The 26,086-nt window shown below is 45.4% G+C and overlaps 2 protein-coding genes across 2 annotated transcripts; both read left to right on the top strand.

The window, feature by feature from the left end:
• Positions 1–222: 222 nt before the first annotated feature.
• H1-0 (H1.0 linker histone) lies at positions 223–2,604 on the top strand. Its single transcript, XM_077339482.1, has one exon. The coding sequence runs from the start codon at positions 747–749 to the stop codon at positions 1,323–1,325; it is 579 nt and encodes a 192-aa protein (XP_077195597.1). The 5' UTR covers positions 223–746; the 3' UTR covers positions 1,326–2,604.
• A 7,345-nt stretch (positions 2,605–9,949) lies between these two features.
• Positions 9,950–24,457, top strand: GCAT (glycine C-acetyltransferase). Its single transcript, XM_077339483.1, has 9 exons — positions 9,950–10,247; positions 14,414–14,544; positions 15,359–15,460; positions 16,585–16,731; positions 17,651–17,805; positions 20,247–20,329; positions 21,149–21,320; positions 22,493–22,614; positions 23,969–24,457. Exons 1-9 carry the CDS (start codon positions 9,989–9,991, stop codon positions 24,118–24,120), a joined length of 1,323 nt encoding a protein of 440 aa, XP_077195598.1. The 5' UTR covers positions 9,950–9,988; the 3' UTR covers positions 24,121–24,457.
• Positions 24,458–26,086: the final 1,629 nt, after the last annotated feature.

Consider the following 26,086-nt stretch of genomic DNA (forward strand, 5'->3'; position numbering starts at 1 on the left):
GGACGGCGGTAGGGGGAGCCGGCCGCGGGGCCCAAGAGCTGAAGGACCGGAGCAGCCGGCGGCGGTGGTGCGGAGCCCAGAAGCCGCCGGGAGACGCGGGAAAAAGCCGCTTTAGGCAGGCGAAGAAACACAGATGTCGGCGGCGAGGCGCCATTCGGGGCCTGAGCAGGCAGCCAGCAACACTGTCCTCACCGCGGTCCGCGCTTGAGCGCTAAATACCCGGATGAGCCGGCTGCTGCCTAGAGAGCCAGACACAGAGCAGGAGGCAGAGGCAGGAGCGTGGCTGAGGCGGACTCGAGTCGAGCGGGGGGAGATTCGGCCCCGGAGACAGGAGCGGAGCTGAGCGGGGCGAGCAAGCGTTGGGTTCCGGGACGAGGCGGCCCCAGAGCCTGACAGCGGGGCGCCTGGCCAGAGAAGAGTCCTGACAAGCTGACAGGCCCCAGCCAAGAGTCTCGCGGGGCTATTCCCTGGGAAAGCTGCCCTGGCCACACCCTGCCACCAACTCCCAGGAAGGGGGCTGACATCCCACTTCTGCGCATCTGGTAGTGGCAGAGGGGTGATTTTGCCACCTCTTTAAATCTGCTGCAAAGAGGACTGTGGAGAGCGAGCCATTTGTTCGGCTGGATCCTTTGCAACAAGGCTGCTGGGAAGGTGCCCCACGTGCCTAGAAAAAGTTCAGGAGCAGCCCCAAAGCCAGGTGGCTTGGACAACCAGCTTCTCTTCCCAAAAGGAAACTGCGAGGCAGGATGACTGAGAACTCCGCTGCAGCGCCTGCTGCCAAACCCAAGCGGGCCAAGGCGGCCAAGAAGTCCACCGACCATCCCAAGTACTCTGACATGATAGTGGCTGCCATTCAGGCAGAAAAGAGCCGGCTTGGCTCCTCCCGTCAGTCCATCCAGAAATACATCAAGAGCCATTACAAAGTGGGGGAGAATGCGGACTCCCAAATCAAGTTGTCTATCAAAAGGTTAGTGACAACAGGTGTCCTGAAGCAGACCAAAGGAGTTGGTGCCTCTGGTTCATTCCGCTTGGCTAAGGGTGATGAGCCCAAGAAAGCCCCCGTGAAGAAGGCCAAAAAGGAAGTCAAGAAGGCTACAACTCCCAAGAAAGCAGCAAAGCCTAAAAAGGCAGCTGCCAAGTCACCAGCCAAGAAGCCCAAGCCTGCCGCAAAGAAAGCCAAAAAGAAGCCAGTGGCTGCTCCAAAGAAAGCCAAGAAGCCAAAGACTGTCAAGGCCAAGCCAGTGAAGGCATCAAAGCCTAAAAAGGCAAAAGCATCAAAACCCAAAGCGAAGTCCAGTGCAAAGAAGTCGGCCAAGAAAAAGTGAAGTGCACACTTGGGATCTTTTCTTGGACATTCTTCTTGACCTGTACTCTGTAAATAGACTTCCCCTTTATTCTCTACTCCTTTCTATTGCAGCTTTATAAAGACTGAACTATTTCCCCCGTACAATAGTTTAAATAATCTATTACTTTTTCAGTATGGAAAGCTCCATTTTGGGTTTGTATTTTATTTTAATTTGTAATCTTAAAAGATATCTGTTTTCATCTTGCTTCCCTTTCCCCTCCTTCCCTCAAGGTATGCAGTCTACTTGTGTTTTTTGAGCATGAGATAAGAACAGGTTGGATAAGTGGGGATTAATATCCTATATGCTCCTATTGCTTGGAAGGGATTTTGTAATACTGTGCAGACAGGTACATAGTATTGAACTTCCTTGGCCAACACCACTTAAAAGAAGGCTGTCATATTGGAAGCTTTCAGTTACACTGTAACATGATTATTGAAGAACAAACCTAGCCTTTTCTAGGCAAATAAAATTCCAGTGCATCTGAATGCATGCAGGACGGTGTGTTTCTCTTTAGTGCTGGTGGAAGGGGTAAGGTTAATAAGCTTTCCATTTACTTTCTTCTTTCTGAAGAAGTGCAATGGGCGCTGTGATTTTTGGAAAATAAAGATCAGTGAAAAATTTTGCAAATATTTGGATTTTCTATGTTAAAAATCTGTGCTGGTGAAAAAATTATTTTTCCTCCCAAAGAAATAAGAACTGGGTGTCTTGATTTCTGGTGTCTGATCTCCAGGTCAGTCCTGGCAATTCTTAGGGAAGGTGTTCTGAAAACCGTCCTTTCTCCGCAGTCCATGAAGTCATATAATGGGATTCTCTGAGTGCTTCCCAGCCCTGCAGTGCCTGCTTCTTTACAGCTTTTGTGTTTAGAGTGTCATGTCTACAGTACAACACCCTTCTTGGCAGTCTTTACTTTTGAAACATAGGGTCTCTATTATCTGGGCCAAGGGTGGGAAGGATGAATGTGGAAGGTGACAGAAATGTAGCCAACATTGAATCTGCTGAAGTAGCCTTTTGAAGCTGTGTACAATTACTGCTTAGGGTTGAAAAGGTTTAATTTTCCAAGGGGGGGGGAGTGTAAAGGACTCCAGTTTTTGTTTTTTTTTTTGTTTTTTTTTAAGTATGCTTGTGTAAACAAAGGAAAATTCTCACAGGATTGACACCTGATTGTCTATTTTATTTTGTATGTGTAATTTTGTGCAAGAAGGATTTAGCTGTCTTTGTAATTTTAGGGTTTAAAATAAAACAAAAAAAACAACCATGACTTGAGTTTCCCTCCTTTTTCTGTCTTGTAATGTATTTAAGTTATAAAATTTGGAAATAAATAAATAAATAAAACAATAAGTTCCTCTATACATAACTGCAAATTTGAATAGGAACCCAGTTCCTATTCTGATCGGTAAAAGAGAACAGGAAAAAATATGGTATACCAATAAAGGAGTGAAAGAAAACAAAGTTTGGAGCCTGAATGATAAAAACACCTTCTTGGGTAATTATGAAGAATCTGGACATCTGACAGGCTGGGGAAGTAAAGCTTTTCCCAAGAAGAGTCAACACGGATAGCCAGCAGATGGCAGCCGAGTAAGGCATTATTTCACCTTACCATGCCGGGGGGGGGGGGGGTGGTAATCAAACTATTGTATGTTTCAGCAGTACCACTGATTTGTTAGTTTCTTGCCTAAAATAATCTTATGTAAACTAAGTACCTTGCTTGCAGTGGTAGATACTGTAATGCATAAAACATGTCTCTGAACACACCAGGGATATGCACGAGGAAGCCCCAGTTGCCTTTTACTCCTTGGAGTGTGTCCATTGTGTGTTTACAGAATTCTCATTCATTATAGAGCATATGTGGCAAGCACATGGCAGCCCCTGGGGCAGGGAGATAACTTGATTGTGGTTTGTCACTTCAGTGCTGTATCACTTGGGTAAAAGCAGCTAGTACCTCTTGAAATTGTCACAGCTGATGTACTGAACTGATTCCAAAGACTCTGCTGGTGTTGCCGTGGCCATTTTAGCATTGTATACAGGAGAGGGGCACCCTGGGTAGAATTCCTGGCACCTGTGCAGTGCAGGGAGACATTGCAAAGAATGAGCACATTGAATCCCAGAGATACCCTTGCAGAGGTGCTCGTGTGAATAGCAACCAGCATGTTGCTTACACAGGGAACCAGACCTTTGTGTGGAGATTACCTAATTGTGATGTAATTTGCTCAGGCAACAAGGGTGCCCCTGCCTGGGCCCAAAGACTGAGGCTACACATGAAGTCCCCTGTGTGAGATGGTACAGGTAGCTGTGCATCTACATTGCAGTGTGTATTTAACAAGCAATCCCTAGCAACTCTGCGCAGTGTGACTGGAAATGAGCCTTGTGGTACAAACAGGAATGTATATCTCCCTGCTCTTTATGTGGGACCAATGCAATTTGCTGGTTACACACTGCTGGTCATTGAGAACTGAGATACCTTGTGTGAAACTATCAGCCATCAGGGACAATCTATCAAACCAGAGTTGACAACACACAACATTGTGAAAGATAGTTTTAAATGTTGTGGTCTAGCTAGCTTAGGGAATCAATTACTTGAAAATTTTTTGAGGGCTGCAACATTTAAGTCCATGGTTACATTAATTTTCACAAGGTCCATTTAAAAGGCACCCTGAACTAAACTCACAACCATTTTTCTTTAAGGGGTAAATATTTGCAGTGTAAGAACCTCTAAAACCTGAAAGCAGCGGGTGCTACCTTAAAAAAAGATGTTGCTTCTCCGCACACAGAGATGCCTCTTTTAAGACTGCAAACATGTGACTGCATTATCTAAATAAAGAAAATTGGGATTTATTTTTGGCTTTACTGTTGTGTGTGTATGTGCGTGTGCAAACATTTTGTGTGTGTTTGTGTGTGTACATACACGTTTATGCAGGTAAAGCATATTAATCAGAAGAATAGTGTATTTAATCAACTGACTTGCAAAGAAATCTAGAATTTGGGAAGGCTAGATTATCTAAACTTGGGGGCACAATACTTGCACAGAGGTAAAAATATCGAGACCTTATGAGAAGAAATAATAGGCTGAGGTCTTATAGCACCATACATCTGACCAAAAGAACACAGCTAGGACAGACACTGATATAGAACGCAAAAAGCATGGATCAGTAAGTAGATGATCATCTCACTAGATGACTTGCTAACCTGAGGGCAGGTAGGAGACGGAATGGGAAGAATATGTTAGGTCATGGGACTACTAAAAGTGCTGATGGACTATAGCTAAGGATTCAGCAGAACCTTTATTGAAGGGAAGGGGGGGAGTGGGACCTTGGACAAGTCACTAATCTCAACCTAGCCTACCTCACAGTGTTGTTGTGAGGATAACATGGGGAATTTACTCTACCCAGAGCTCCTTGGCCAAAAGTGAGGCTATAAATAGAATGGGGGAAAACATATGTGGATTCACAAGGCCTATTCATATACAAGCAGCAAGTTATGTGCTTTGTTTTCATACATTTGGGTGATGCAAAGGGAAGGTCAGAGGGAATCTTTGTCTGGGGTCCTGTAATGGCAGTTCTGGGTGGATTTTCATCTGGGCAGCACATGAAGTGTAAATAGGCTGCCTCACCTGCAGAAGAACGCAGTGGTCATGTGATGAATGGCAAAAACCTGAGGTTGTAACCTGGAGGCTGGCTGCGGTGGCAATTCCAACTTTGAAGGTTCACATAAAAAACTAGAAGATGTATTAGAGAGACTGAGGCCATACCCAATTCTTTTGACGCCAAGGAGCTCCAATATGAAGGCAATTTTATATCCCACATCATCATACATGTACTGATAGTGCAACATTAGCTTGCAGAAGAACAGTGTAGACATGCATAATTTCCCAAGGTTAATATTTTATTTATGTTTTGATTTATATCCCGCCACTCTCACATAGTGGCTTGTGGCTGGTCACAATCTAAACATCATCTTACAAAACCCCATAAAAATCTAAAAACCCAACCCCCATTAAAACCCCAGGTGGTGACCAAACTCACACACCTCTGGAGGGCTACCAAGACAGGACTGTCACTAGGTGCCAATCAACTCGCCTAGTATGCAAAGGGTCTCAGATTCAATTCTTGCTGTTTCCAGTTTAAAAACCAATCCCAAGAGACTTCTATTCAAGAGCCATTGACTGTCAGAATGGTCAGGGCCGAGCCAGATGGTACAATGGGTTGATTGTCTTTGAGCTGGAAATTGCAGCTGGTGCAAAATACAGCTGCGAGCGTCCTCACTAGAACATCTTGGAGGGCTCACATCCAGCCAGTGCTGCGGCAGCTGCATTGGTTACCAGTCTGCTTCTGGATCATTTTCAAGGTTTTGGTTTTGACCTTCAAGGCTATATGTGGCCTGGGTCCCACTTATCTGAGGGACCGCTGATCTGCTTATGTCCCCTGCAGCGGCCTGCAGGTACAAATTTGCTGGTTGTCCTGGGCCCACGGGACACTTAACTGGCCTCGACCAGGGCCAGGGCCTTTTCGGTCCTGGCCCCCACCTGGTGGAATGAGCTCCTGGAAGAACCAAGGGCCCTGACAGAGCTCACTAGGTTCCACAGGGCCTGCAAGATGAAGCTCTTCTACCAGGAGTTTGGTTGAGGCCAGGGGGGTGACCGGAGATGGCATCTATGGATCCCCCCCCCGCGCCATGTGTATGATCCACTCCCAGACGGACAGGATTACAGGATCATCAATGCTGACCTGGCTGGAACAGTTATTGGGCTGGAGAAAGCATGCCACCACTTGTCTTTTGGCTTCTATTTTTAGCTATTGTATGTTTAAGGGGTTTTATGGGTTTTATGCTGTATTTTATTGGCTTTATGTTGTGAACCGCCCCGATACGATTTGTCATGAGGGGTGGCATAGAATGTGAATATAAATAAGAAATAAATAAAGCAGCTTTGTGTATCCATCTCATTCCCTTCTGTTGACATTTTTTTTCTAACTCTGCGCAAGTATTTGCCAACTGAGAATTCACTTTCTGTATTTGATGACACAATCTCTGGTCCACAAAAGCTTCTGCCACAATTAATCTGCTAGTCCTTAAAATGTCGCCAGAACTTTTTTTGCTTTTTGTTTTGCTGTAACAAACTAACACAGCTGTCCCTCTGGAATTTGATATTTCTGGGGGACATGTTCCAATCATTGGGTAGTCTGCAGTCACTCCTACTTTCTACTGTCAGCACTTATATCAGTAAGACTGGGGGCAGGGATAAAGGTTGAGCTGAGGTGAGAAAGGAGGGCCAGGTAAATATTAGAGAACAGCTCTTTCTTTCCCTTAACATATTTTGCTTAATATGGAAGAGTGCTACATGTTGCTGAAACACAGTTACTCTCTCTGTGTTAGACCAATTAATGCAAATATGTAGACTTTTTATGTCCTGTATTGGAAGTGCTGTCTTTCCCTTTAAGATTTTTCCCAGAAAGATTTTTTTAGTAGCCTGTGGCTGATTCAATACAATCTGCAGTCTTCCAAATCACACAGAATTCTGCATCAAAGAGCAAAATATATCACATTGGCAATATTTTATTTATAGCCAGCCCTTCCTTGGGGGCTATACAATAAATAATATATAAATAATATAAGCACTATAACATTATGATCTATAATAGGCCCCTAAAGGTGCTACCGGACTTGACTCTTGCTCTTCTACTGAAAACCAACTTCGCTGCCCACCTGAAACGACTGCCAACATTATACAGTGCAATAGACTGCACTGAAACTGAGCACATGAGGTCACTTATAAAGTGCTGGTGCAAAGCTTTAGAGTGCTGCTGATTGACTATTACAAGGTTTTTAAATGTTTCAAAAATCACTTAAGGATTATATGAAAGTTCTGAGATTCAAGTCTAGAGGGGTGTTATGCAGTTGCCCTGGGAAGAAGTCCAGCTGTTTAATGTGGGGTCAAATTATAGTGCTTTTTGATGGCTTCTGTGCAATCTCCTAGTGGGATGTGCAGGCAAAATATGTGCTGGCCCAGAAAACCACTCAATGAACAACAGTTGCAGGTAACTGTAACTCCGCTTTATCCTTGTCTGTGTTGACACACAGGTCCTCTTCACATGCTCAGGTCCTGCTAATATATACTGCTACTTCATTCATATGTGCCATTGTGCTTAATCCACATGGGTAAAATAAGAGCTGTACAGCTAAAGGAAAAAAAACCTCCTCATGATCCCTCCCCCCTGCCCCCATTCAACTAACCCAAAATATAGTGGCATTTATAGACTACAGATTTATTTAATATCACATGTCTAGGCTGCCCCTTCCCCAAAGGCTCAGGTTTGGTCACAGGATATTGGCTAGTCCATGAAAGCTTATCTCCCAATAGTTACACTTTAAGTTGTCCCAAGACTTGGATTGCCAAGGCACGTGGATATATCTCACTATTGCAGTTAGGCAACCAAGATCAGCTGCATTGGAGAAAAAAACACTGCTTTCAACTCTGACCATTTATGCACTGGAGGTTTTATGCTGGGCTGCAGGCTAGAGTTTTAGTCGTGGCAAGTTGCCCCACCTCTTCCTGCACCCACATGGGGGAGCATTTGGCCCGGTGCATGTCATCCACCCCCTATCTGCGCTCCTGATAAGGGGGTGGGGCAGTGATGTTCCCAGTACACAAACGGTCTATGACAGTATACCCTCCTGAGGTCCTTTCTCTCCCCAAACCCCACTGTAGGAAGATTTTCCACCAGGTGGGCCCAGTGGGAACATGGATTTCCCATCAGAAACACTAATTTGTCCCGAGCACTTAAAATGCACACACACATGCACAAAGGTTTTTAAAATTTAAGACATCACACCTTCTATTTAAAGAATGTGGCATTGTTTTTAGGAAAGGCAAGTGATTAGAAGAAAGATCTGTGAGGACTGGTAAACTCTTCCTTCATCTCACCTCAAATTCCCTCTACCTTAGGAGTGGTTATTTAAAGATTATTGTCATCTAATCTAATCTGTTTTAAAAGACAACATTTAGCTGCTATGACCACGTCCTTGATGTTTAAGGAGAGGATAAGGATAAATTATTTAATTTAGGAAAATGGTCATTATATGCTGGCAATTGCTTCGGCATTGAAAAAATAACAATCAAGTAGGCTCAACACAGATGTAATAAAGGCCTATATTTGTAATGTGGAAATTCCCCCTTTCCCCATTTATCTATCCAGTTCATTCATCATTCAGCTACCAATATAGTAACAGAAGACAGATATGCCTGTTTTCTGGTCTTGCATATTTTAATCGTGAGATCCCATGAATCACAGCCTGCTTTGCCAACACATTTGATCCTCTATGCTTGTTTATTCATGCTCCTAGTAAGGTATAATAAATAGGGTTTACTTCTAGGAAAAGGTTTTTAGGTTTGCAGCTGGAATCCTAACTTCTGGTTGGAATAAGTGCAATTGAATTAAATGGGACTCCTAATTAAACAAACATGGTTAGGATTTGCCCTTAGGTTGGCATACTTGCCTGGTTGGAGTAAACCTAAACCAACAGAAGAGACATGCATAGGCGTGTGCAGTTATGTTTGTCCAGCTGAAACTCCCCCCCCCCCCCAACAGCAAGCTTTCAAAGGAAATAGCTTCAGGTGGGTTGCCATATTGGTCTGAAACAGTAGAACAAAGTTTCAGTCCAGACCAAAAAAAAATTGTAAACTTTTGTGTGCACAGCACACTGGGCCAGACACAAGGAAATGTGAATTACAACTCCACATATTTAAGGAGAGAGTGGGCGAAGCTGATTAAGGGATACAAGGGCCTAACTAATTGAAAAATAACTAAAGTGTATAAGGATAGATTCAAATAGTTGGCCATGTTGGTCTGAAGCAGCACAACAAAACAAAATCAAATCCCAGTAGCACCTTTAAGCCCAACAAAGATTTATTCAAGGTGTGAGATTTAGTCTGAGGAAGAGTGCCTGCACTCGAAAGCTCATGCCTTGAATAAATCTTGGTTGGCCTTAAAGGTGCCAGTGGACTCTGATTTTGTTTTGTTAAAGTGTATAAGGATAGATTCAAGTGGGTAGCGGTGCTGGTCTGAAGTAGCACAACAAAACTTGTCATTTTACCGACCTTGGAAGGATGGAAGGCTGAGTCAACCTTGAGCCGGCTGCTGGGATTGAACTCCCAGCCTCATGGGCAAAGCTTTCAGGCAGCTGCCTTACCACCCTGCGCCACAAGAGGCTCTTACAAGTACCTTGCTAGGGAACAAAAGGGAGACCACCCTGGAGAATCTGCAAAAGAAGTTATAAAGTAGTGCACTGAGTTTTTGACTGAGCAAGATTGCCCAACTGTTGCCCTATTCAAGGCGCAAGCTTTCGCGTGCATGCGTTGTATCCCAGGAAGCGTGCATGCACACGGAAGCTCGCGCCTTGACTGAATCTTTGTTGGTCTCAGAGGTGCTGCTGGGCTCGAATCAAGTTTATAAGGAGATCAGTCGTTCGGGCTCCACTCCTGGGGGAGAGGCGCATACTAGCAAAGGCAACAACACTGTCAAGACTCAAGGCGAACGGACGGCCGCTCCCTCGGCCCGCCCCTTTCCAAGCGGCCTCTGGCGAAGGGCCTTGTGCAGGCTCAGCCTCCCTCCGCGTCGCCATTGGCTGCTGCGGACCACACCGCCCCGCACATGGCCGCGTCCTCCCTCCGGCTCTTCCTGCCTCTTCGCTCGGCCGAGTCGGGGGCGATGTGGTGCGCGCAGCTTCTTCGACGGGCCCCCCTCGCCGCGGGCGCGCGCAGCCCCTTCCGGGCGCAGTCGGCGGCGGCTCGGCTCCAGCACCTCCTGGAGGGAGAGCTCGAAGGCATCCGGGGGGCCGGGACGTGGAAGAGCGAGCGGGTGATCACGTCCAAGCAAGGGCCCCGCATTCACGTCGAGGGCAGCCGAGGAGGCAGGTGGTCGGGGCGCTGCTCGGACATGCGTGGCGGGGCTGGGGCGGGGGGAGGAGGCATTTTGCGGGAGGGGCGCGTCGAGGTGGGCGTTGCACGCGCCTCTCCAGCGGCCCCTCCCTCTTGGGGTAATGGCGCCTGCATCTCACGCTTCGCTCTGATATAGATCTAGTTTGTGTTGGCCCCGCTTTGCTTGCGTGTCAAAAGTTGGGAGCAATTCCCCGACAGTCTTGAGGACATTTGTTGGGTGTCGTCGGAAGGAGTTGCCACAATACCTGCCCACCGCCCCCTTCCTGTTGGGTGGGGGGAAGGGTAGGCTGGGAAACTCCTGGAGACTTGGGGAAGGAACCGGGACCTCCGTGGGGTGCAATGCCATAGAGGACCTGTGGTCCTCCAGATGTCCATGGACTACAATTCCCAGTAGCCCCTGCCAGCATTTGCTGGCAGGGGCTCATGGGAACTGTAGTCCATGGATATCTGGAGTCCTCCCTCCAGAATACTTCTGCTCTCCAGGGCCAACTCTGCTTAGCTTTAGTGCCATCGAGGTCAGGGCCTTCCTGTACTTTACTGTCTAAACACCTCTGGGTTTCTTTTATGCTTCCAATGAAGTGAGTGAGTTGCAGTTTACGAAAGCTTATGCCCAGATGAGTTTTGTTAGTTGTAAAGGTATCTCTGTTCTCCTGTTTTATTCAGTGGCACAGAGGACTGGTTGGGAGAGTCTCTAGGGCACGATTTCTGTAGAGATTAAAAACTGTGCCTCTGCTGAATGTTTGCATGTCATGTAGCTGTGAAAGGCACAGGGACGCTGTTAGGGAACAAAATGGAGACCACCTTGGAGAATAAAAAGTTATAAAGTAGTGCAGTGAGTTTTTGACTGAGCAAGATAGTCTACTGTTGCCCTAATGAATGTGATCGTATACCTGCAAAAACACCATCTCTGTTTGCTGAGCATATAGTGGGCAAACGTCCCTGAACCAAAACAGGCCAGTCTAATGGCCCAGTCTAATCTCTGGAGACAGACACCTATGTATGCAGAAGCTCCTTTTATATCTTAGTAAAGGGAAGATATACAGAAATTATTTGAAATAATGGTGCCATATGGTAGGGGGGAAAACATTATTTGGTATGCTTATTATTAAAATTGTGTACTGTTAAAAAAGCCAGGCCAAGACTGAAGTTGGAGAAAGGCACTAATATTAAAAAGAGTAAGTGGGGTGCACTTACATAGTCATGAGTTGTTGAACTTGATACAGTATGCTGGGCATGAATATAAAACGACAGATAGAGAATATACACGTGCAATCCTAAACTCTTTGTACATTCTGCCTTTTGCTGAGTTTTTTTTTTTTTTTTGCTATTGCAAAATAGCAAATATTTGCTGTTCAGTTTTTCCTGTTGTCTAGTTAAATTCTGTCAAGGCCTGAAGAAACAATTATGAATAATTTGGACTGCAAGCTTCAAATTGCTATTTCTTTTACATTTCAAATTACAAGTCTCAAAGCCCTCTAATTTTTTTAGTAAGTAGGTTATGTTTTAAAAAAAAATATTGAGCAGGAAAGTGATTTGTTTTAGTGGGGTTTTAGGTTCTGTCGTTTTTTTTAAAAAACTGTGATTTCATCCAAGATCTGCTTCTTAGCCTGTGGTTTTAATTCAAATAATTGATCCCATCTCTGCCCAGTAGGTGTTGCATAACCATTAAGAGTGTTGGACTAAGATCTGAGAGACCCCTTGCTCTACCATTGTAACTGATCCAGGGTCACTCAGCAACTCACACAATGTAACCTACATCATAGGGTTGTTGTAAAGTAAAATGGAGGAGTAGAGAAGAGCACTGAGATCCAGTGATCAGAATGTGCTCAGGGTTCCTGGCCCCCAAACTGGCCCTGGTGGAACACTACCTGGCGAGCTCAGGGCTGTGTGGGACCTCTAGCAGTTCCGCATGGCCTGTAAAATGGAGTTGTTCCACCAGGCCTATAGCTGCAGCCTGGAGTACACCTGATTTCAGCTGGTCTCCCTTATTTCTGACCAATTTTCCACCAAGTCTATAGGAGTTGACTTTATATGCTGCCCCCTCCTCTCTGCAGAAAGGATGCAAAATTGGATAAATTATGTTATAGTTATGCGTGTACTTTGTGTTATTTTTTAATAAATGTAATAATAAAATAAATAATTAAAATAAGTAATTTAATGTTTAGAAGAAGAGTTGGTTTTTATACCCCGCTTTTCACTGCCCAAAGGAATCTCAAAGTGGCTTACAATCTCTATCCCTTCCTTTTCCCACAACAGACATCCTGTGAGCTCTGAGAGAAACAGCCCTAACAGCATGCTGCTTCAGAGGAGTTGCAAGCAAACAGTATTGCTAGTCTTCAGACTTGTTTTCTATTAGTAAAAGAGCTTTTGCGGCTTTGAGGGAAGACTCAGGAGGCCAGGTTCAGCAGCAGCCATTGTGTGACTTGCTAGCACCTGACTGATGTGACTCACCCAGGCCCAGCTGTTTGCTACTGTTCAACAACAGACACCCATGAAGGCCATTGTGCTGTAGTGTTTAGAATTTCAGACTAGAACATGGGAGATCCCAATTCAGATCCCCATTCTGGCATGGAAGCTTGGTGTGTGACCATGCCATATACCCCCTCAGGGTTGTTTCTGGGATAAAATGGAAGGCAGGATACTGATGTGAGCTGCTTTGGGTCCCCATTGTGGAGAAAGGGGTAAAATGAAGTGAAGAAATGATAAACATAGCTGAGGATGGGGTCAGATATCAAGAACACTGAGTAGAAAGAAGAGAAGGAAGTGGGGAAGGCAAGGACATGAGGACTGCCTGGGAGAGGAAACGTAGAAATAGTGTGGGAAGGGGAAGCCGAGGTCCCGCTGCAAGGCCTTGTGGGTTCTCCACAGCACAGCTGTAAAAGAACTGTAAAAAATAAAACGAAGACCCAACGTTAAGAATGAATAATACTTAAAATGGCATGAAACAACATTTATCAGCCTGAACTAACGTCTGTAAAACGGTTCTCAAGGTAGAAGCAGAGCATAAAAACAATGAAAAAGATGAAGGCATTCAGTTTGGGTAAAAATTAATGTTTTTTGACCTGTTGCCTACACAAAGGACAGTAAGGAGGGTGCCACATGAATGGGGTGGAGGGGATCCCAGAGACAAAGTGCCCCCAGTGGAAAAACCCTGTCTTTGTTGCCACACACCTCAACCTACAGGTGGTGGTGGCACAGAGAGCAGGGTTTGGAAGAGGATTTTCTGAAGGCTGACTGCTAGTGTTGGAGGAAAAGCCTTCACCGTCTTTGTGTGAAGATGGTACAGCAGTGGCCAGTTGGTTTTGTTCAGTCCATCACTAGCATGTAGTTGCATTGCTCTTGCTCCCTGGCTTATCATGTTAAGGCATGGATCTTTGGTTCCCAGTGCTAATACTCTCAATCAGGGGTAGCCAAATTGTAGCTCTCCAGATGTCCATGGGCTACAATTCCCATGCTGGCAGGGGCTCATGGGAATTGTAGACCATGGACATCTGGAGAGCCACAATTTGGTCACCTCTACGTCTCAAAACAGACCTGAATTGGAAATTCTTTCTCTGTTCATGGTCAGCCTTTCCACCAGATGCTAGGATCAGCCCTGCTTTCCCTTTCTTACAACACTGTTCAGATACAGATGACCTTTAAGTGGCATAAAAGAAAACTCAAATACATACAGATAAGCACAGCTCAAATGAATGCTCAAACACTGTTCCACTTGTTTAGTGCTAGAGCTTTGACTGACCTTTCCTGTTCCTGTAATCTTGAAAGGCAGGAACTGTAGCAAAGACAGTAGGCAATAAAAATTGAAATGCTTCAGAGGGTCAAAGATTCCAACCACTATTTCCTTGCTTTCTCTATTACAGGGGCCCAAATGCAGCTAAAGTTGATTAACAGTTTTGTTATATTATCTACCAGTCTCTTTCTTACATAAGAGAAATACCAAGAGGGTGCCTAATGTGTCTTCCGCCCTGGGGACTTTGGCTTATTGACAAATCTCGGGCCTTTTTGGGGTCAGTCATGGTAGGACAAACTGGGTTTAAGCCTTTTTCGAATCAAAAGGAATCAAGCAGCCCCCTGAAGCCATTGGTGCTAGCCACTGCTCCCTTGGTCATGCTGATTCTCCCCCTCCCTTTTATTGCAGATATCTTGAATTTCTGTGCCAATAATTACCTTGGACTCTCCAGTCACCCTGAGGTGATCAACGCTGGACTGAATAACCTGGAGAAATATGGAGCTGGCCTTAGTTCCGTCCGCTTCATCTGTGGAACGCAAGTAAGATGAAGCAGGAGCATAGAGCTTCCATTCTCTTTCCCATCCTCTCACTGATAAAACTGTATTTACAATGTAAACATGCTAGAATACTTCTCACCTTTTCCAGTAACTGCACTAGTGGAAGTCTTTTGACTAGATTTGCTATTATTTGAGTAAATAAGGAAATCATAGCCAGTTTTCAGTGCCATTATTCTGCTTCCGATTACATCAGGCATAATGGGTGTGCTGTTTCCTCTTTATAGTAAACTTGTGTCAGTGACCAGCTTGGTCTGACTTCCATGGATCAGTGCATCTGAGCTATCCCAAATGAATTGGAATCATCAGTAAACAAAGAGTTGAATCTGCTGAAAATTCCACTCGTGGAGGAGGGAGATTTTTTGCTGATCTCTCCCACTGCATGGAAGGACTCCGATTTGCCGCTCATTTTGTTCCTGAGAGTCCCCTATACCCACAGCAACAGCATTTTGGGGTCGTAATGGAAGTCAGGCCAGAGGTTCCACTCCAGTGACAGGAAGATTTTGCCCAGGACCCAATTCAAGAAGTAGGATGTTTAAGATCTCAAAGTGATTTTCCCTTTCAAGGTTTTTAAGATTGTTGTTTATTTATAGTCCACCTTTCTCACTGAGACTCAAGGCGAATTACACAGTGTGAATCAATGCAATTAATAATTTAGTACAGGTAATAAGTAAATGGAGCTGCTGTTGCCACTATATCAATAGAAACCCAGTTTTCTGTTATAATTGTGCCGACAGTCAATCTTGTCTTCTCCCTGTGTTTTGTGCTTACTGTTTCTGTTTGCTGTCCATCTCTGTAGAATATACATAAGGACCTGGAGGAGAAGATTGCTCGTTTCCACCAGAGAGAAGATGCCATCCTCTATGCCAGCTGCTTTGATGCCAATGCTGGAATCTTTGAGGTTTGTAGGGGACACTTGGAATCCCAAAATTACAAAGTATCTTTTATCTGTGGGGTAGCTAGCTTGAGAGAAGCAGGCCCTAAACACTGATCCTTTTAGCAAAAGAGGTGCTGTGGAGGATGAAACTGATCCATAGTAGGGGAAAGAAAGAGCAGGGATAGAACTTTGGCTGCTTATCTCCTATATCCACATACCCAGAACTAGGGCTGAAGTCACTGAATTTAACTGAGTATGAACCTGCAGATACAACTTAATATGACCTTGTGCTTTTCTCTTATTTTGATGGAAAATGCATGAGATGGAGGCAAGATCTTGCACAGTGCATAGCCAAGGGGGAAATAACAAACTCCATTCAGTTTGTCGTGGGCCGACGGGCATGGCCATTAAAAATACAATTTAAGTAGGAATGTATAGCAGTTTCCGTCTTTTGGCAACTCGATCTTGAGATATAATACCCTTCACGGGACAAGGCAAATGCATTCATACTAGAAACTGCTGTGATTGAAGGCTGGTGGTGCAAGTGTAGGGCTTTCTATAGCATCAGCTTGCAAAGTGTGTCGTATATGATGAACCTGCCTTTCACTGAGTCCAGGCTCTGTCAGGGCTGACATCCACTGGGCAGCTACTGAGAGACCCAGTGGGCCTGTTCTGCCAGCCTGAGAGTGGCGTAGCAACAGCCTTGTTTCTTTGATGGCAGCAACAGAACCAGATTCCCTTAGCAGGATCAGGGCTTTCCGCCCTGTCCATGATGCTGTGGTGTACACCAATGTGGTCTGTAGGGGTGGCAGTGTTGCCTCCCCCTACATACTTGAGAAAAGGGGGGCTGGTGCAGAGGAGCTTGACTATGTCCTTCACTTCCTGTACTCCCAAGTTCATTGTTGAGGCAACAGAGACAGTACAGCACTCCTCAAAAGTGTGAGCATGTCTTTGGGAAGAGTGTCATTCAGTAGAAGGCAGCTTCAGGTTTGATTCAGTAGAAGTCAACTTTATGTGTTCAGTGGTGTTCCTGAGTGGCAGGGCCCTCCAGCTTCTGGTGAACTTTCCTGGGTACAGGAGATTGCATTGGTGACCTGCAGTAGGGGAGGCTACCGAGCTTGTTGTAATTTTAATTTTGGCCCCTCAAGGCCCTCCTGACCCCAGAGGATGCAATCCTTTCTGATGAACTGAATCATGCCTCCATCATTGATGGGATCCGGCTCTGTAAGGCCAATAAATATCGCTACAAGCACATGGACATGCAAGATCTGGAAAGCAAGCTGCAGGATGCACAAGTAAGTTGGAGCTGTTTCACCTATGATGATTGGTCAGCACATTACTTCATGTGAAGGGACTGGGCTTACAGGTGACAAGGGACTGGTAATGGTGGAGAATGTAAGCAGCATTGATTATCATTTCTGTGTTGCCTTGTGCTGTCCACAGTATTGCTGAATGGGACTTGTACTCTCAGTTCACATGGGGCAGTACTACATGGCTTTACTGTGGTCCTTGTGAGCAGGATGAATAGCATAGAGCAGGGTCTTTTGATGGCCCTGGAAGGGTTTCCTGAATGGGTGGGAGTTAATTCATTTTTAATATACATTTTAAATGTGATAAACATTTATCAGGTGATATGACCATGTAGACCAGGAGTAGTCAAACTGCAGCCCTCCAGATGTCCATGGACTACAATTCCCATGAGCACCTGCCAGCATTCGCTGGCATGGGCTCATGGTAATTGTAGTCCATGGACATCTGGAGGGCCACAGTTTGACTACCCCTGATGTAGACTATGTTGACCTACCCCCTCCCTCTCAAAATGGCCAATGATGGCAATGGAAGGGGCCCTAGCTGTGCTTCCTAACCATATCCTATGAGATTGCACCACTTTTTGGGTTTGTTGAAGGCTGAAGAATGTTTCAGGGGTTTCTCAATGGTAAAAAGGATGAGAAAGGCTGGCATAGAGGATGCTCCAATATCTGCTGCAATTCAACAATATCATGTGGAAAGGATTCAGGGGTTCCTCTGCAAAAGTATTGATGTGGAAGGACTTCCCAGATGACAATTTTGAAAACCACCAACCTAGATTATACACCAGGTTCTGGCAGGCACAATACTTCTGTGATTGTATATGAAGTTCTGGTTCTTCATGCCAGTGTCTGCCTCTCGAGCATTACAGGCTTCTTCTCATGTGCCTCATGGTCATCTTCCCAGAAATACCGCCTGCGGTTGGTGGCAACTGATGGCGCTTTCTCCATGGATGGTGACATTGCCCCCTTGAAGGAAATCTGTAGCCTGTCCCAGAAGTACAATGCCATTGTTTTCGTTGACGAGTGTCATGCTACTGGATTCCTTGGGCCCAATGGAAGGTATGAGATCGGATTGTCCTAGTTTGTCTCCTCCTTTGATGTCTTTTTAAAATTTTTAAATTCTATAGTTATTTATGAGGCTGGGCCCTTTGTGGGGTGGTGAAATCACTCCTTCCTTTTTGTTTATGAGGAGTGGTATGTGAGAAAGGAACTCCCAAGTCTTCAATGAGTTTATTACCACGTGTGGTGTAGTCCAGTAAGCTTCAGGCTGCTTCCAGGAAACTGCGGAGCTCCTTGCTGACAGAGCTTGTCTGCCATTTCATTTTTTCTTGCAGAACCATTTCCATCACAGTCTTCCCCTGCAATGCCCAATTGTGTGTTGCCAGCATCCTAGGCTAGCTCAGCAAGGCCCAACTGGCTTTACTGGAGCCTTTTATGTCTTCTTTGACTCTAGTTTAAAAACATACACATTTAAATCATGCATTTTTTTCCATAGTGGAACTCATTAACAGTGTATGTAGGACTCCCAGGAGGTATCCCATCCACACCTGCTGAGCTTCAGCAAGGTTGCTGTGTCAAACACACCTTCAGAGCATGCCCTGCTAGCCTCATGATTGGAGTACATCCCAGGAATCTCTCCAACTGTCAAGGGCATTCCTTAATTGCAAGGCTGAAGGGTGCGGGTCTATTTTCCTATTTGCGTTTAGAGAAGCCCTAGGCAGCAGTTCTGGATCTTGCTTTGGGGAGGCCTTTCCAAGAAAAAAGCCCCAGAAGTCCAAACTGTGGTGATTCTAAAAGGTTCCACTGATGCCTGGTCTTCTCCAGCTGACACCAAGAGAGATCTTTGGGCTGGGCAAGGGCAACATTCCTTTAGGCAGGAAGCCAAGGTGACTTAATAGATCTCTGTTCCAGCAAAATAGCATCATATGAACATTTTTCACTTCTGCAACCCTTTGTTGTTGTTATGTGCGAAGTCGTGTCCGACCCATCGCGACCCCATGGACAATGATCCTCCAGGCCTTCCTGTCCTCTACCATTCCCCGGAGTCCATTTAAGTTTGCTCCTACTGCTTCAGTGACTCCATCCATCCACCTCATTCTCTGTCGTCCCCTTCTTCTTTTGCCCTCGATCACTCCCAGCATTAGGCTCTTCTCCAGGGAGTCCTTCCTTCTCATGAGGTGGCCAAAGTATTTGAGTTTCATCTTCAGGATCTGGCCTTCTAAAGAGCAGTCAGGGCTGATCTCCTCTAGGACTGACCGGTTTGTTCGCCTTGCAGTCCAAGGGACTCGCAAGAGTCTTCTCCAGCACCAGAGTTCAAAAGCCTCAATTCTTTGACGCTCGGCCTTCCTTATGGTCCAACTTTCGCAGCCATACATTGCAACTGGGAATACCATAGCCTTGACTAAACGCACTTTTGTTGGCAGGGTGATGTCTCTGCTTTTTAGGATGCTGTCTAGATTTGCCATAGCTTTCTTCCCCAGGAGCAAGCGTCTTTTAATTTCTTGGCTGCAGTCCCCATCTGCAGTGATCTTGGAGCCCAGGAAAATAAAATCTGTCACTACCTCCATTTCTTCCCCATCTATTTGCCAGGAATTGAGAGGGCCGGCTGCCATGATCTTTGTTTTCTTGATGTTGAGTTTCAAGCCAACTTTTGCACTCTCCTCCTTCACCCGCATCAACAGGCTGTTTAGTTCCTCTTCACTTTCTGCCATTAGAGTGGTATCATCTGCATATTGCAATGGCTAACTGCGGCCCTCCAGATGTCCATGGACTACAATTCCCAGGAGCCCCCTGCCAGCGAATGCTGGCAGGGGGCTCCTGGGAATTGTAGTCCATGGACATCTGGAGGGCCGCAGTTTGACTACCCCTGGCTTAAAGAGTACCCAACAGGGTAACCTTTGCACAGACTTTAATGTATTTGCTTCGAATCCCAAAATCTATTATCTTTGGCTGGACCACAGATTCCAGGCTCCCTCTGTGTACACGGCTCCATGTGCAGAATTTTTGATCTGCGTCTGATCCTTACATGGTTGACAGCTTCCCCAGCTTCTGAGAGAAAGAGATTCAGAGAATTCCGCTCCATGGTGTTCTGCCATCCCAACGTTCTGCCATTTATACTTGAGCCATGGCGTCAGTGTCACAGCAGTTAGCAGTGCTGCAAGAGAATATTTAATATCATCTTTAATTAAGGTGCAAAAGTCTAACTTTATTAAAATGGCCCTTATATGTTTAAGTAAACATAAGTAAACATTAATATAAGATTTTGTTCTATTTAACGTGGGAATAAACAGTTACCTTGGCAAAAACATCTCGTTTTTAACAATAGATCTCCCCTCTTCTTGTTATTTCTTCCTTTTTAAGTAAGTGAACCAATTTAAATTGAACGCACTTGTATATTTTTCCCCCCCTGCTGCGCAGACATCTCTGGGAAAGAACAAGGTTGCATGAGATGGGCAGTGCCTGAGCTGCCTAGGCTAACAAAGATCTTTCTCTCCCTGCAGGGGCACTGATGAGCTCTTGGGTGTGATGGACCAAGTCACTATAATCAACTCCACCCTGGGGAAGGCACTTGGGGGAGCAGCAGGTGCAGTTTCTAACTAGCAGCGTTTTGTCTCTCTGTCTGCAAAGCCTTGAGTTTTATTAAAATAGTCAGCTACGTCCAGCAACTCTGCCTAGCATCGCCATCCTTGTTTTGTCACCCTTTTCAAATTGAAAACCAAAACCAAATGCCTTGCATGTCAAGACCTTTGGGCCCAAGCTGAGGACATTAGACCCCCAGGCCATCATTGCAGCAGGAGCAGTTACTGAACTATAGTGTTGATGTGTACCAGTGGTCTTTGAACACAGCCCATTGCTCAACCGTGATGCCATTTACTCAGCAGCCCTGTAGGGTGCAAATGTGTGTTGAGTTGAACATTTGAAGATAAACAGTCTCTCTCAGTGAGCTGCTGATGTCACCTCTGCACCAGGAAGTACTGCTTTTCCATCACAAATGATTCATCCAAAGGCTCTTTCTAAAGGGAATTTGGGAGGTGTGATTGGGACAGGAAAGCCTCCTGCTATCCAGCTTTGGTGGAAGGATGGTCATCTGTCACCGACTTGCCAAGTGTGAAAACTTAGCAGGAGAGAGGAAGGTTATTCCAGGGCACAGTGAAGCCATTGGATAACCTCTTTGTGCTGTTTACTTCCTACGTTTCTTCCTCAAGATATTGACCAAGAATGCAACACGTTGGTCATGTACAGAGGTCCAACAAGGTCTTTCAGGGTTTGCTTTCAGCCTAGGACAGCAAAATTTGAGTGTAGGGATGGTATCAAGTACTCAGTAGGCTGCAATATGTGTGTGGCTTGTTGGGTCCCAGGTTTTGCAACCCAGCTGGATAGTAATAATTTCCTCTGTTTGCAGGTGGTTACACAACTGGCCCTAAAGCACTAATTGACCTTCTGCGCCAGCGTTCTCGCCCGTACCTTTTCTCCAATAGCTTGCCTCCTGCTGTGGTGGGCTGTGCCTCCAAGGCTCTGGATCTGCTCATGGAGAGTAATGCCATTGCACAGACCATGGCCGCCAAGACTACACGGTGAGAGAGAGAGAGAGTAAACTCTGATTTTATGAACTTTGACTCTTGGGCATGGAATTGGGTCACTGTGGGTGGGCAGGTAGTTGTGAGTTCCTGCATTGTACAGGGGTTGGACTAGATGACCTTGGAGGTCCCTTCCAACTTTGATTCATACTGTGGAACAGCTTCAAGGGGAAGCCTTATATACCCAATTATTTCCTTCACTCCTTCTTATGACCAGGTTTGCCACTTTTAAGAATGCCTTCATTTTTACACCCCAACTGAGGAATTAATCCATTTTATTCTTTCTCTAAGGATCCCATGGTGACCTCGTGGTTCTCTTATTCTCTGTTTTTAAGTTACCTTTGGTTAGTTAGTCTGCTTCCTTTGGTTTCAGCAGAGATCTAACATCCTACACCCCTCAAAGAACCTTACATTGCAAAACTTCCAACTTCCTGGTAATCCCTGGCCCCAGGGAAGCTCACTTGACCTCAACCAGGGCCAGAGCTTTCTCCATCCTGAACCCCACCTGGTGGAACGAGCTCCCAGAGGAGATCAGGGCCCTGATGGAACTCTAACAGCAGGGCCTGAAAAAGGGAGCTCCTCCACCAGGCATTTGGTTGAGGTCGACCTGAACCAACCACTTCCCACTGGCCCCCAAGCCTCCCTCCTATGGTAATCACTGCTATAGGTAATCCAACCCACAGGGCCATCTGTATGTGTAAGTTGACTTAATGTTCTCCCCATTGTTTCACCATTCTACTGTGTTATATAAATATATAATAAATAACTTCCTAGTTGGGACCCTCAGTATCCTACAACAAATGAGCAAGCTCCCCCCCCCCTCCATTGGATATACATGGCTTGGTTTATCAAATGTCTCTTCTCACATCCTGGCTATTTCAGCTATGTTCACCTGGCACCCTCTTGGTTCATGCCAGTTTTAAGAGAAAAGGTGATGTATCCAGGATCAAAGTGAAACACAGTTTGCTAGCTTGCTTTATTTTTTCTACTAGTAAAATCATTTTGTAAACGTTTCATAATTTGGGATGGAAGTGCACAGAAAAATCCAGTCTTGTAATTGCACAACATTGGAGAAGGGCCAGTAGAACTGTTGTGCTGATTTGTGGCCAGTGATCTTTGAATGAAGGAGATTCATAAGAGAAAGATGAAAGCGTTCTTTACCCTTTCAGGTTCCGAAGCAAGATGACCACAGCTGGATTCACCATTTCAGGAAATAATCACCCGATTTGTCCTGTGATGTTGGGGGATGCCCGGCTAGCTTCACTGATGGCTGATGACATGCTGAAGAGAGGTAACTATAGCCTTTGATGTCTTGCCCACAAATAAGCCAGCTGGATGCTGTTCTAAAACTTCAGTTGGTGGTGGAGAGAGAACACACCTGGCTTCTCCTTAGAAGTTGCTCCATCAGAATGCCTTCCCTCCTGTCCATTCATAAAAGCAGTCCTGTGAACCAAGAGATAAGATGGGTAAGCCAGCACGAATACCTCATCTGTGAATCCCTGTTGTCATGCAGTTGTTAATTTACCTGCCAGGGAAAAGACTGCAACCTTACCACTGGCTGAAATGGAGTAATGTAGACACTTTTCTGTCTACATTAGGTCAGCACAAGTCCATTGGAGGTGAAGCAAAGCTAAAGTTCCATTTTCTCTCTGGTGTTTTTCCTGTCAACTCTGTAGAGGGCAGCATTGTCTCTAGAAAGCAGCCCCACATGGACAGTCCATGGAGGCACTCTACGGCCAAGTATTCCCTTTCGTCTTGACCAGATTTGAAGCGGACTGAACACATTTTGTTGCCCTCTCCTAGCCAAGTTTCCTCTATGACCTTGCAAGGGTCCTGGGGTTATACCTCTCACGAGCGTTCTGTCGGCAGTATTCAACAATGTCGAAAGCTTGCAGTCCAAACATTGTGTATTGATTTGATCTTGCCAATTTCCTATTTCCTAAATTTTGCATGAATTGGTTTGAAATCGTCATTTACCTTCTCTTTCTAAATGTGTTTTGGCTCTTATTCTCCCCCACCTCCTACCCCAAGCATTACTGGGTCACACTGCTGCAGTGATTGTGAAAGCCCACCACTGTTAGTCAGGGTAGACTCCGGACACATCATGCACTTCTTTTGTAAGTAGTCTGAACGAGGGTCAAAGTGATTACTAGCACTTTTTTCAACATGTCACCTTCTAGCAAACAGTCCCTCTCTGTGTTAAGTGTTGTGATGGTTTTTCAGAGCCCCCTCTGAGGCAGGAAATGCCTGCTCAGTCTTGATCTCCCCGTCTCTTTCTTCAGGCCACCTACTTTTCCTTCAGGTTTGTTTTCTCATCATATTTTCCTTGGTTTTTCTCCTTCCTTTCAGCCTCGTTTTAGCTGAGGTTTTATCTTTGAAGTTCAAATCCCAGCCAAACTGACAACTTTCCCTTCCCTCAAAGGAAAAAAATAGACTACAAACTGTTCAGTTCCTTGGGCAGCTGAATAGTCTGCTGCCACATGGGTTCAGTCCTTTGATGCCTGATATTTGACCATCACAGACATTTTATGGCCACATTTTTGATACAGGGAATATTACTGCCACCTGCTATTGCTTAGGATATTAAGGGCCTTGTACCACCACCTTTATTAGCCTCATCCTTCCTTTGGTTTCTCATCCAACAGGCATCTATGTCATTGGCTTTAGCTACCCGGTGGTGCCCAAGGGGAAGGCGCGGATTCGTGTACAGATCTCAGCTGTTCACAGTGAAGAAGATATTGATCGGTGTGTGGAGACCTTTATTGAAGTGGGCCGTAAACATGGAGCCTTGCCCTGAATGGCTGGAGAATACTAGGCTTTTCTTTCAAGCCCTAAGGCTGGAAATGTTTTTTCTCCCTATTCAGATGGGAAGGCAGCTTGAAATGGGGGGCACTGCTTTTGGTGGGTTCACTTACCTCGTTTTCATCTTTAATGGTTGCCAAAAGTTCATTGAACCGAACGTGTCAGCGGTACAAGAGAAAGGTACATACAATATGTGAAGTGATGCATCAGATCACTTTCTGCGCTTAAAAAAAATGCCTGTCTCCAGTGAAGGATGTTCTACCTCTGCTCAAGAAGGACCATGTTAGGACCGATGTCTGGAAGACTGAATAATAAAGGCAATTTTGATGCTGGCTTCAGGGCAGCTTCTTCAGTCACTGAAGGAAGTGGGTAAACATAGTGGCTGGTGACTTGTGTTGGGTTCATATTTAGTCTGGTAAATATTGGCCTGTTTGCCTGGTCATGTTCTACACCAGAGATTCCCAACCAGGGGTCCGTGGGAGCTCTGGAGGGGGTCTGTGGCCTTTCCTCTCCTAACCTTAATGGACTTGGCCACAAGCTCAGGAACTGGCTGCTTCTGCCCAGAGGGCTCAGTGGGTGGCCTGTGGGTGTAAAACTTAGGGGGGAGGGAGTGGGCTGTGGTGTGATATGGGTTGTGCTGTGGTATGGGGCGTCTGGGCTTTCTTCTCAGCTCCTGTCATTCCTTCCTGCCTACATGATACAGAGCTGCTATAATAGTAAGGGTTGGGGGAGGGAGTGAAAGGAGGGTGAAGGGTGCAGGTGATGATGTGACTTCTGGCAACATGTCACTTCCAAGGGGCTTGGCAGGAGGTTTGGCCAGATGACATCACTTCTGGGGGTCCTTGAAGCCTGAACATTTATTGCAGGAGCTCCTTCATAGTCAAAAGATTGTAAAAGGCTGTTCTACACAGGGCACATTTTTATTCTTTCAGCAGATGTTGGCTGGAAAGGTGGGGAGGTTCTGAGCTTGGTAGTTGTGTTTCATCTTCTTTGTAGGTGTTACTCAGCGTTACTGATCCTCTCAGTGGCCCACCAAGTCTTTGCCTCTTTCCTTTTCCCTGCTCCTGCAACTTCCTCTGTTGTTCCCAGTGCTTGTCATGATTGTTCATAAGACAGCCTTCTGGGACAAGTGGATTCCACAATTTTGTATTGATATTGGATGGAAAATCCATTATTTTGAAAACCTCCGTTTGAAGGAAGAAAAAAGCAAGCAGTTTCTAAGGTTTTGCAGACCTAGAGAAAGTTAAAGCAATCAGAAAAGCTATGGTGTCACTGGGCAATATTTCCAGGAGTCTAGAAGTGTATTCTAAGGGCTTAAGATGGATCCTTTTGTCCCTGTTTGAAGATTAAGACTGAAACGCTTGATTTGCTGAGTCATGGTGCACACTTTAAAAGTTGTCATTTCAAAGTGAACATGCCTTAAAATTTAAACAGATGCTGCTAAAGTTGCCCAATGGGCTGGGGGGAGGAGGGAGCCCTATCCCCTAACAATCAGAAATGGACATCAAATTGATATTAAAGGGATAGCTAGAGGGACCCATTTCAAAGCTGGCAGCCCTAAGCTGGACTATTTCCTGCCTTTCTGCTATAGCGTTGGTACACTGTAGGTGGGAAAACTGCTGACCTGTAGAGTGACAGGTGTGCATATGGCAGAGTTTTGCCTTCTGCATAGTAAGTTGGCTGCCACTTCCCAGAGTAAAACTACTTCAGAGGGTGCATGTATGTTCTGTATTGCGTTCTACTACAGATCTTGGATGCAAACTTGGCTTCAGTGTGCAAATATTACATTTCATGTCACAGACTGGTGTCAGGAACAGGAAATAAGAATGTTGCTTTTTCTGACCCTGTAGGGAAAGTACCTCCTGGGTTTCATTCATGCTGCAGAAGGTAGCTAGATTGCCCTTTGCTGCCCTTATTTACCTTTCTCCCTCCTTAATGGCAGAGAGAAACGTCAGGAAGGG

This window comes from Paroedura picta, chromosome 5, assembly GCF_049243985.1.
Source record: "Paroedura picta isolate Pp20150507F chromosome 5, Ppicta_v3.0, whole genome shotgun sequence".
NCBI lineage: Eukaryota > Metazoa > Chordata > Lepidosauria > Squamata > Gekkonidae > Paroedura > Paroedura picta.